At 36.7% G+C, this 12,444-nt stretch overlaps 1 protein-coding gene across 1 annotated transcript in view; it reads right to left on the bottom strand.

The window, feature by feature from the left end:
- Nucleotides 1–12,444, bottom strand: part of kif13bb (kinesin family member 13Bb) — a 33,782-nt gene extending 21,338 nt beyond the window's left edge. The window contains exons 1-16 of the mRNA XM_016229072.1: nt 12,375–12,444; nt 12,145–12,286; nt 11,828–11,930; nt 11,119–11,212; nt 8,469–8,481; nt 8,241–8,301; nt 6,552–6,644; nt 5,453–5,633; nt 5,222–5,309; nt 5,005–5,139; nt 4,664–4,776; nt 3,609–3,720; nt 2,858–3,070; nt 2,667–2,777; nt 1,178–1,312; nt 872–1,005 (exon numbers count right to left, since the gene is read on the bottom strand). Of these exons, the coding sequence (XP_016084558.1) occupies nt 872–1,005; nt 1,178–1,312; nt 2,667–2,777; nt 2,858–3,070; nt 3,609–3,720; nt 4,664–4,776; nt 5,005–5,139; nt 5,222–5,309; nt 5,453–5,633; nt 6,552–6,644; nt 8,241–8,301; nt 8,469–8,481; nt 11,119–11,212; nt 11,828–11,900 (1,556 nt within the window). The 5' untranslated portion in view covers nt 11,901–11,930; nt 12,145–12,286; nt 12,375–12,444. The remainder of the gene's footprint in view (nt 1–871; nt 1,006–1,177; nt 1,313–2,666; nt 2,778–2,857; nt 3,071–3,608; nt 3,721–4,663; nt 4,777–5,004; nt 5,140–5,221; nt 5,310–5,452; nt 5,634–6,551; nt 6,645–8,240; nt 8,302–8,468; nt 8,482–11,118; nt 11,213–11,827; nt 11,931–12,144; nt 12,287–12,374) is intronic.

Consider the following 12,444-nt stretch of genomic DNA (forward strand, 5'->3'; position numbering starts at 1 on the left):
TAAAAAAATACAAAGTTTGTATATATATATATATATATATATATATATATATATATACACACACACACACACACACATAAAATGTCTAATGTATAATAAACAAACATATGAATGAATAAATAAATTCCATGAAATCACATTTTCTTTTCAATTATGTACTGTTTATTTACTAAAATCGTGCAAACAAATCGAGTAAATAGTGCACTATTAGTGCAAAATAACAGCTTATTAGTGCAAATAGTGCATATAAACTGGGTCAATAGAGCAAATAGTGCACATAGTGCAAACAGCACACTATTAGTGTGAAATAGTGCAAATATATTGAGTAAATGGAGCAAAGAAATCATTTATTTTCAGCATAAAATATATTCAGTTTTACTTTATTATCATTGAGACACTATTATAGTTTTTATTAAGATTTGGAATTAGTTTATTTCATTTTAGTTTGACATTTTTATTAGTCTATAAATAAAACGTAACAAATAATTAAAAAATATCTACAGTATATATTTTTATTTCAGTTTTAGCTCGAGCTATTTTAATAGTAGTTTTTAGTTAAACTAAATGAAAATGTTGCCTCGTCAACTAGCTGAAATAAAATTATTTCAGATATAAGCAATATACATGCATACTTTTTTCAGTTAATGTTTATTTTAACGTTTTAGTAATATTTTTAGACATCATTTATAATTTTTGTAAATTTCACACTGTTTTGGCATGTAATACTCCACTTGCCTAAATCTGTGTGTGTGTGTGCGTGTGTGTGTCCACGCGTGTGTGTGTGTGTGTGTCCACGCGTGTGTGTGTGTGTGTCCACGCGTGTGTGTGTGTGTGTGTGTGTGTGTGCGCGTGCGCGTGCGCATGTGATTACCGAGCGTTTCTCTTCGGGCTGAGCGTGACTCCCGTCTCTAGTTTGATGTCTATAACACAATGCTCCGGTTGAATTGCCAAACCACACAACTGAATGTCCTGAGAGTCTGCAGAACCCACACGAGTAATGTGTTCCTGCACATCAACACACACACATCAATGAAAACACAACACCTCATCCACACCAACTTAAAAAAAAAAAAAACAGCTGATAGTCAATCAACCATTTATGCATGCATACGAATAGTTTTATATGAAATATTCAAGCAGAGACGTAACACTGCTTTTTATTAATTAGTGTCTGTACCTTTAAGTAATAGACGAGCAGCTCGTTGAGAGCGGGGTCTGCGTTCAGGTTGACCAGGAAGCATTTATCATCAATGACTCTGATCCCAGACGACTGCAGAGAAATTCCCAAACTCTCCAGCTGCTTCTGTCGCTCCTGAAGAACCAAACACACTTCAGTTCAGAGGAATGTCAACCAGACTTCTGTGTTTTGTTGACTGTCCTCAGGGGTTTTATCATTTCTTTAAATGCAGAAGATCCTGACAAAACTCCATGTGGTGACATGCCCACAATTAAAACAATTATGCACTGAAATAGTATTTTGTACTCCAATAATTTTTGTTTTATTTTTGTCCCATCATGTTTTCATTACGAGCACCACAAGGTCCCCCCCCCCCCCCCCCCAAAAAAAAAGAAGATAATTTTATATATATAAAACATGATGGGACAAAAATGTATTAGACAAACGTTTATTAAAAATCAATCAAATGTGACCCTGGACCACAAAACCAGTCATAAGGGTCAATTTTTTGAAATTGAGATTTATACATCATCTGAAAGCTGAATAAATAAGCTTTCCATTGATGTGTGGTTTGTTATGATAGGACAATTATTAAAAAATCTGGAATCTGAGGGTACAAAAAATCTAAATACTGAGAAAATCGCCTATAAAGTTGTCCAAATGAAGTTCTTAGCAATGCATATTACTAATCAAAAATTAAGTTTTGACATATTTACAGTAGGAAATTTACAAAATATCTTCATGGAACATGATCTTTACTTAATATCCAATTAGTTTTTTGGCATAAAAGAAAAAGATCGATAATTTTGACCTATACAATGTTTTTTTGGCTAGGAAAATCGCCTATAAAGTTGTCCAAATGAAGTTCTTCGCAATGCATATTACTAATCAAAAATTAAGTTTTGACATATTTACAGTAGGAAATTTACAAAATATCTTCATGGAACATGATCTTTACTTAATATCCAATTAGTTTTTTGGCATAAAAGAAAAAGATCGATAATTTTGACCCATACAATGTTTTTTTGGCTAGTGCTACAAATATCCCCCAGCGACTTAAGACTGCTTTTGTGCTCCAGGGTCACAAATAACAGTTGTCAAAAAAGGCAATTAAATCACTTAAATAAACAATTAAAATAAATTAATAATTAATTTAAAACTATTTCAATAAATGCTTATTTGACATAATCTACCCAAATCACAATCTACCAATGCAGGTAGTGTCAAAATGGCCAAACATCAGGCAATTAATCTTGTACGAAAAGATGTACATTTATGTAAATATGAAGGGATCAAAAAATAATTATAAAAAGCATTAAATAAAAATGAATAAATAAATAAATGTGAAAGGGGCAAATAATCATGTAATTAAATAATTAAATGTTTGATTAATAATTAAAATTATACTTAATATTTACTCAATTCACAAAAAATACATCTATATACAATAAAAAATCTTGATATATATGCACGTGTGTGTGTTTAATACCTGTGCGATCTCCTCAGTCTTCCTGAGTTTCTCCTCCCAGCTCACAGTCATCTCCTGGATCAGCTTCTCGGACTCCTCCAGCCTCTCTTTGAGCTCAGGAGCTTTCATTGACTTCACACACACACACACACACACACTGTTGAACGCTGTTGCTGGAGGTCACACAGCAGGCAGGTGTTTGTGTGCAGTACCTCAGCCTCGGTCAGCTGGCTGCGGAGTTTCTCCACCTCCTCTCTCAGCTCTCTGATGATTCTGGCGTTTGGATCTTCATTAATCACGGCGTGATTAACGATGCTTTTGGCCCGGTCGGCATACCGTAGTGTAGACAGAGTCTCGTCGTAGTTGTCGGCCGCTGGACTCACCGTTGCAACCATAGCGGTGCGACTGTTGCCTCCTAAACTGTCCTGATGTGCAAACAAAGAGGAAAGTACATCAGAGAGTTTCAGTGAAACAAAGCCAAACCTATGGCATCATTTCCATGGAATTCTTAGCAAATAACAACTCATATGAACCTGCTTTTTGAGATTTTACTTAATATTTACTCAATTCACAAAACTTTGGAAAAATGAATCATTGAGCGAATCGTTTGGGAGTCGTTGACCGAGTAAGGTAAAAATAAATGCATATTATAAGACAATGAAAGTGTTTTTTGACCTTGCATGCATGTCAACCTGTTGTTGGGGACTCCCAAAACCAAAATATGAACCTTTCATTACCCGTAATAGGGGCACTTTAATGGTGACAGCCAATTTGAACACTGCATTTGAAAAAAGCTGCATAAATATTCTTTAAAAAACTATCTCATTTTGTGTTTTACAGCTAAAATTACAGCATACAGGCACTGAATGACATGACAGTGAGAAAATAATGGACATTTTGGACTAAACTACTCCTTGAAGACTTCCAGATTCTTAAAAGTACAAAAATAAAATGAATCATCACCTTCAGTAACCACGTGAGCACGGAGTCTCTGTACGGAACAAATTTACTCTTGTTTTTTCCTGCGCCCTGCTCCGCCAACGCCGAGATCACCAGTCCAAGAGTTGTGAGGGACCTGAACACAAAAACATTATGACAAGAACACATCTGAATGTGTGTAAATGATGGAGTGTTGGTGTGAAACCAAATAAATAATACTAAATAAATACATTAAATTAAACGATTAAATGATTGATAGAAATAAATTACAAATCGCTCAATTTAATCAACCTTATATCAATATGATGGGACCAAAAATGTATTAGAAAAAAATTATAGACAAAAGAATAAATCAAAAAATGACCGAGAAAGCAATTAATTATTCCAATAAATAATTAAAATGAATAAATTAACTAAAAATAGTTTAAATAAATACTTATTCACAAATTCTTCACAAAAAATAGAGAGGGTCAAAGAAAAGAAACCGTCAAATATCAGCCAATTATTTAAATTAATTAACTTTTGTAAATATGAAGGGAGCAAAAAATGATTGGAATTTTAAATAAATAAATAAATAAAGAGAAAATAATGTAATTAATATTTAAAATTAATTCATTAAAAATTATTTTAACAAATTCTTCCTTTACATTTTTACAAAAATCAAATAGCAAAATATCAGCCGATTAATCAAATTAATTACTTTAGGAACAACAAAGTAAAAAATCCCCTGCAAGATATAAACAAACGTGTGTGTGTGTGTGTGTGTGTGTGTGCTGTTATTGTTTTGGCCTTCTTTGAGTCTTTCTCCTCCAGCTCCAGTTTTATCAGCTCTCTCACTGCCGGCCAGATCCACCAGACTGAGTTTACTCACCTTCTCTCCACTCGTCTGAAATAACACCATCCACACAATATCACTAGTTGCACCAAACTGAACGACAACAAAAATCCATACGTTTAATTTGACATTTTTTGAAAATGTGATGCTCAGTGCCAAAAAAACACTAGTATTGTGCTAGTCATTAAAAAATCCCCTGCAAGATATAAACAAACGTGTGTGTGTGTGTGTGTGTGTGTTTGACCTGTTAATGTTGCTGCCTTCTTTGAGTCTTTCTCCTCCAGCTCCAGTTTTATCAGCTCTCTCACTGCCGGCCAGATCCACCAGGCTGAGTTTACTCACCTTCTCTCCACTCGTCTGAAATAACACCATCCACACAATATCACTAGTTGCACCAAACTGAACGACAACAAAAATCCATACGTTTAATTTGACATTGTTTGAAAATGTGACGCTCAGTGCCAAAAAAACACTAGTATTGTGCTAGTCATTTTCGCACTGGGAAACACCATTTGCATGCTCTCCTGAAAACATATATAGCTAGTTATTTTAAATAGATGAGGGAGAGGTCAGTCTGCATCTCACCCCAGTCTTCAGGTCTCGGAGCGTGTGTGTCAGAATGATGTTGAAGACAGCGTGCGAGCGGCTGCTCTCCTCGTTCATGTTCGTGGCCGCCACAGTGCGGGATTTATTCCCCTCCGACATCAGAGACTCGATGTCCTGAAATACAAAACCAAAGCTGGTCAAAATCTTCCCGCTTCAGCACTGAGAGCGTTAACGTAGGTGAAGGTGTCGGAAGAACCTTGTAGCTGGTCACAGCGAGGCGGGACAGACCGTCCACATACGGCCCCAACACCTTATGCTCCCGGACCCTCAACGCCTGCCGGCTCCTGAGAGGAACATCACACCAATTCGTTTAGAAGGACAACAATGAGTGATTTTTACAGGTTTTTCATGACTGATGGAACACAGACAATCAAATATGGGCTTTAATTGGAAAACGATCTGCATGTAAGCAGATCTAGGGACTCACCCTTTGGGATCCAGAAGGTCTCGCACCTTCTCGTTGTAGATCTCCATGTAGGACACCTCCACGGTGAAGCTCTCGCCCTCCCTCTGCTCCTGTACGCTGCGCTGGAACAGAGAACTGCAGAGTCGCGGGATCAGACCCGGCTGCTCGGCCGCTCCCATCATCGTGTACGACTTTCCTGAGCCTGCAGACCATCCAGATAAAGCGTGAACCAATCAGAGATCAGATTTTCGTTTAAACCCTTATAGCCTACTGATATGCAAATGCCTCTAAATGATAAACACGATCAAAATGTTGCAGAACGGACTGAAGCAACTTAAATTTACTTGATTATCCATACATTAATTTGATCATTTAAATTCAATAAATGAATTTTCATTTTAAAATGTGAGTCTCAAATCTGAGGCTTTTGAAGAACGTTCGTTTCCAGAAGCTTTACGTTCACTGTTGCTCAGTGGAGGAAGGATCTTCCCAAGCCTTGAAAACAGCTCAAATCTCTTCTTTTAAGGAATGATTTGTTCATTTCTCAATCATCATTGTATTGCATTGCATAATGTTTTTGAATCTACAGAGGTTTGATCACAAAACTAAGCATTTCAATCTCATCTAACTAAGACATATTATTGGAGACATAGAGTGACAACTGATTTTTATATGCATTTTTTGTAAGTAATCTTATAAAGTGTTATAAAGACCACATTGATTTACATTACCATCAGAATTTCATCTCAATTTTGGCATACAAATATCAGCACCTGCATGTTATCTGAATAAAAGTAAGGCGTCTTTTCCTCCTTGAGTGTAAACTCCATATTCTCACTATATATTATATTATATGATATATGCAAACTTTTCTTTTTAGAATTTTTCAATATTTTGTCTAAAGGTTAAAAACTAAGTTTTTCTAACTATTATTTCCAATGCAAAGCTTTACAGGGTTACATTTGTTTTTATTTGCTTTAGTGTTTTGTTTGATGCACATCAAGCAGATATCCAAGAGTGAGTTATGTGCTGGGAAACAGTAAGTAGTTCTGCTTAAACCTTTCATGGAGACTAAAATAGAATTTTCGCATAGAGAGCTTTCCAGCAAATCTAACTGTACCTGTTTGCCCATATGCAAATATACAGGCGTTGTATCCTTGGAAAGCGCTGTCCAAAAGACTCTCTCCAAGACACTGAAACACCACATCCTGACCTATGAGTTACACATGAGAACACTGCAAATGAGAATAACTGGCATGCATTATAAAATCAATTCAAAATACAGGAATACTTCACCCAGAAATTAAAATGAACTCACAATCAGGCCATCCAAGATTAGGATGAGTTTGTTTCTTCATCAGATTTGGAGAAATGTAGCATTGCATCAGCGTCTCAGCAATGGATGCTCTGCAGTGAATGGGTGCCGTCAGAATGAGAGTCCAAACAGCTGATAAAAACATCACAATAATCCACAAGTAATCCTCACCACTCCAGTCCATCAATTCATGTCTTGTGAAGCCAAAAGCTGCGTGTTTGTAAGAAATAAATCTATCATTAAGGCATTTCTGACTTCAAGCCATTGCTTTCGACTGAAATACAAGTCTTTTATCTATAACATTGCCTTCACCAGTCGTCTGGTCTGAATCAGGAGCGAAATCCACGCAGATCAAGCACCGATTACAAGCAATAACAGATCTATACAAATGTGTGGGTGGATTTTTAAGCAAGGGGATGGACTTTTTCAATGGAGAAAGCGTTACTATGGATTATGGACTATTTTAGAAAGAAACAACATGTTTGACATTAAAAACGTCTTAACGATGGATTTGTTTCTTATAAACATGCAGCTTTTCACTTCATCTATCATTAAGGCATTTCTGACTTCAAGCCATTGCTTTCGACTGAAATACAAGTCTTTTATCTATAACATTGCCTTCACCAGTCGTCTGGTCTGAATCAGGAGCGAAATCCACGCAGATCAAGCACCGATTACAAGCAATAACAGATCTATACAAATGTGTGGGTGGATTTTTAAGCAAGGGGATGGACTTTTTCAATGGAGAAAGCGTTACTATGGATTATAGACTATTTTAGAAAGAAACAACATGTTTGACATTAAAAACGTCTTAACGATGGATTTGTTTCTTTTAAACATGCAGCTTTTCACTTCACAATATGTTAATTGATGGACTTGAGTGGTGTGGATTATTGTGCTGTTTTTATCAGCTGTTTGGACTCTCATTCTGACGGCACCCATTCACTGCAGAGCATCCATTGGTGACGAAGTGATGGAATGCTACATTTCTCCAAATCTGTTCAGATGAAGAAACAAACTCATCTTCATCTTGAATGGCCTGAATGTGAGTACATTTACATTTTTAGGTGAACTATTTCTTTAAAAGATTCAATTTAACTTTTTCAAATGCCTTGAAGTGCAATGTCCTTTTATTTCCATTTGTAAGTGTGTTACTGTAACTGAGATTTTATTTATTATCATTCTAAATAATAATTAAAAAAAAGGTAATGAACAAATGCAGCAACTGCTTGAACCTTTACAAAAGAGCTGATAAACCACAGATGAACAGCTGATTTGATAAAGCAGTTTTACAGGTTTGTCTTTTCTTCAGAAAAGTTCACAAGGAAACACAAGCAGGGAATATTGATGTCTATAAGAGTTTCTATTGCCATCATAAATGACCCCTGATGATTCAGATCACTGCAGTATAAACACATTACAGAGGCTTAGTGATAGTTTTAACAAAAGGGTTGGTCATTATAGCAAAATGTATTATTTTGAATGTCAACAGACCTGCAAATTTGGCTGCCTCAGCTTCATCCATAGACCAGAAGCAATAATCATATGCGAAAACCTAAAACGAAGTAATGCAGATGTCTAAAGATTGTGTAACAGATGCACGTCACAAGTTTTAATGAGCTGTCGAAATCCAGTTAAGTTACACACTTTCTGTCATGCACATTATTCATGATAGAGTGATTGCAATGCATTTGTTCACATTAATGTATTGCGAGACCTTACCTTTGGTTTGCTCCTGCGTTCACAAAAGGAAAGAACGAAAAACAACAAAAACACAATATTAGAATATACAGTATATATGAAATGAATACTTTTATTCAGCAAGGATCCATTAAATTAATCGAAAGTGAAAGTAAAATCATTTCGATTCTATTTCAAATGAATCCTGAACATGATTTCTGCTGTTGGCGGGAGGACCACACAAAGTCTTGAAGCATTTCAGGAAGATTTCAGAAATGTTGGCCTTATTTCAGTCATTATGAGAGAATTACACAATTAAACCATCCTCTCTGAACCTCCTTCATCTCACATTTTCTTTAATTAAATTCCACCCTGATATCATTTGCATGACAAACAGCATCTGCATGAGTGAGCTGTCTCTACATGTGCTTCATAATGAAAACACAACCTTGCTTTGAAAGATTATGGAATTTGAGTAAACTTTCTTGCATAAGCCTGTAAAACCTGTTTGCACGCCAACGCCGCAAACCGCTGCAAGTTACGGCAGAGGTCTGAAACATGACTAGATCAGCACTGAGAAAAGCTGGATACGACCGAGGAGACTCCTGCATGAGGAAAGGCTTGTGGAGAAAACAGGCACACCCTTTGTAAAGAGACCAGGAGCAGAAATGGAAGAGGAGACAGAGAAGGAATGACGGAAAAACAGATAAAAATCCTCCAGCACTGGCTGGCAACTGGCTGGTCTTTAATATTACGAACATGCATGTGCGGTTTGGTGCATGCTGACAGACGACCAATGCAAAACCGACAGCAGATTTCAGCTGAAGGACAGACGAACCGCTGGATCAGTGACTGAGATATGAAACACTGCTGACTGATGAAGGCTCTGCTGCACAACCAACAAACTCCTCTTTGTGTTAATGGAGTAAACTGCTAAAATCCACAGCATGCAACATATGCATGGATTAAAACACCAGACAACCGTTATCTGGTTAAAAAAAAGGTACAAAATAACAAGAATAATGTTATAAATACACAATCGATAAGTAAAATTGTTTACATTCATCCAAAGTAAATGCAGCAGCATTATCAAGATAACACAGTTTTTAATGCACGACCAATCTGAAAGGAATAGTGCACAGAAAAATGTCAGAATTTACTAACCTTTATGTTGTTCCAAACCTGTATGAGTATTGGTAGCCAAACAGCTGACGGTGCCCATAGACTTCCATAGTGTGGAAATAAACACTACTGAAGTCAACTAGTCACATTCTTCAAAATATCGTCTTTGGTCTTCAACCCTACAATGCCCTACAAACCACCCAAGAACATCTTAGCAACTGCCTAACCCCTAAAAACACCTTAACAACCACATAATGCCTTAGAAACCACTCCAAAATCTTATCAATGGCCTAGCAACACCTTAGCAACTGCCCAGAATACCTTAACAACCACATAATGCCTTAGAAACCACTCCAAAAATCTTATCAACAGCCTAGCAACACCCTAGCAACTGCCCTGGACATCTTAACAACTACATAATGCCCTTGAAACCACTGAGAAAATGTTAGAAACAGCCTAGCAACCACCTAGAACACCCTGACAACCACATAATGCCCTTGAAACCACTCCAAAAATCTAAGTAATGGCCTAGCAACAACCTAGCAACTACCTGGAACATATTGTACTTATATATATATATATAAAATGAAATATAATGTCCTAGAAACCACTCAGAAAATCTTAGCAACACCCTAGCAACCACCCACAACACCTTAAAAACCACATAATGCCATTGAAACCACTCAGAAAACCTTAGCAACTGCCCAGAACATCTTAACAAACCACATATTGCCTTTGAAACCACTCAGAACACCTTAACATTTGCCTGGCAACGACCTAGCAACCACCCAGAACACCCTGACAACCACAAAATGCCATAGAATCTACCAAGAACACTTAAGTATCTGCCTAGCAACCACCCAGGCCAGAACAGCTTAAAAAACACACACAGCAACACTACAGAAACCATACCAGTAACCACCTAGCACTCCGAAAGTTTTAGCAACTCCTAAGGAACACACAGTGAACATATAACTTTCAAACGTCAAGATATTTTTATTGTAAACTGCGAGTGAAAACTTTGACCGTTGAACATTCAAAGTTTTCTTTTCTGAAATGCCTACAGTATTTGTATTCACAGGAAGTAAAGCAGATTTGTAAAGCTATGTGGTGGTGCTTGGTAAACGAAAGGACAGCACACATCCGCGCAGCTTTGTTTTTAGGTTGCCCGAAAAGACCCAAAGAGACATGAGTAATTTAGTTTCTTGGGTTTTTAATCACGAGTATCCAGGGTTACCTTTGACCTGCCAATGAACCTTCACTCGTTTCTATGGACACTGAAGGTCAAAGTAGAAGAGGAATGTAGAGTAAGAAAGAAAATATCAGTGGGAGAGAGAGAGAGATTCTGTTTCTTTACTCTGTGATCAGACTCATCATGATTTCACCTGGTGAGCAATTAATAGCCACTAGAAACTCCTCAGAACACCCTAGCATTGTTCTGCAAAGGCAAGCAGCACATGTTCTTCAGATCTGATTACCCCAGTAGTTTGAGGCTTGTCAAGACAGATATAAAGATTGGTCATTTTTGCCAAATACAATCACACACCCACACAAACACACCCCAGTTTACCTGCTGTCGCCCTTTCCCAGGTTTCCATTGGCCGGGTACAGGATGGTCTGATTTCCTTCCATGTCCACTACACATTTTGTCTTTAAGTCTCGTTCTATAAAAAGCACATTAATAACAATCAATCAAAAACTGGTCATAATATAGTTTGCATCATCGCTCACAAACAGCATTTTATATGCGATATTTCAACTACTGGCATTTTTTTTCTTAAATGATATATGTAATTGAACAAAAAACTGGCATTTGCATCATTTTTTAAATATGTTTGTTTATAAATATGAAGAGTTAATTTGCAAAAACTCTAAATAAAGTTTTTAACAATTCTCAAAAATCATGTTTTTTTCATTGTGCATTCCAATTAAACTCAGTCAAACTGCAGTTGAGTTATTTTGACTAGGTTAAAAAATTACTTAAAAACAGCTACCTAACAAAATAAAAACATGATAACGTAATAAAAAAGTGATCTGTTTCTGCAAATAAACTCTTCATATATATATATATATATATACACACATTTTAAAAAATACAGCATGCAAATGCAATATAAACAAAGTTTATGCATTTTAAACCAGATTTTTTTCATTTTCATCATTCCGACACCCACATAAAAAGAAGGTTTGCTTTCATAAATGAGGATCATAAATTAAATAAGGGCCACAGATCAAGATCAGAATCAAACACACAGTCTCTAAACATTAAACACACTCACCTCTCCTGTTCATGGGTCGCACCCGGACCGCCACTTTCACATTAGACTCATTCACAGCACTTTCATCCATCATGAAGATCTTCTGCACCTGTCTCACCAGTTCCTGTGTTATTACGAGCAATAACTCCATGAAACAAACATGCAACTTATTTATTTTTTACAAATTATGAGCTTAATTTGTCAAACAGCTCTGAATAATCTTTTTAACATTGTAACACTGTTTCAAGTGTTTGACCTGTAACAAAGTTCCAAAGTGACAAATTTAGGAATGCAATTTAAGAACTTTTAGGTTAGAATGCAGTAAAACCTAGTTTGACCTGTTCATGGAGAGTGTGACTGCTCGTTATGGAGTTCAGTGTGTGTCATTCCAGCAGTGATCATGTGGAACTGCTACAGATTAAATGACCAGAACAGAGACATTGACTCATCCAGACCGGAATAAAACACTTCCAGACCGACCTACGGAACAAACATCAAACACGAGTTCATACAAGAGAACGCAGCGATACATGCACCTGCTTCATTTCCTGATCTCTCGCCATCTTACCGTCTTAAACTTCAGCGGATCTTCAGGAGTGTCTGAGCAGGTGAATCACGCACATACGGGACCGACGGAG

This window comes from Sinocyclocheilus grahami, unplaced genomic scaffold (assembly GCF_001515645.1).
Source record: "Sinocyclocheilus grahami isolate Dianchi unplaced genomic scaffold, SAMN03320097.WGS_v1.1 scaffold347.1, whole genome shotgun sequence".
In the NCBI taxonomy this organism is placed as follows: Eukaryota; Metazoa; Chordata; class Actinopteri; order Cypriniformes; family Cyprinidae; genus Sinocyclocheilus; species Sinocyclocheilus grahami.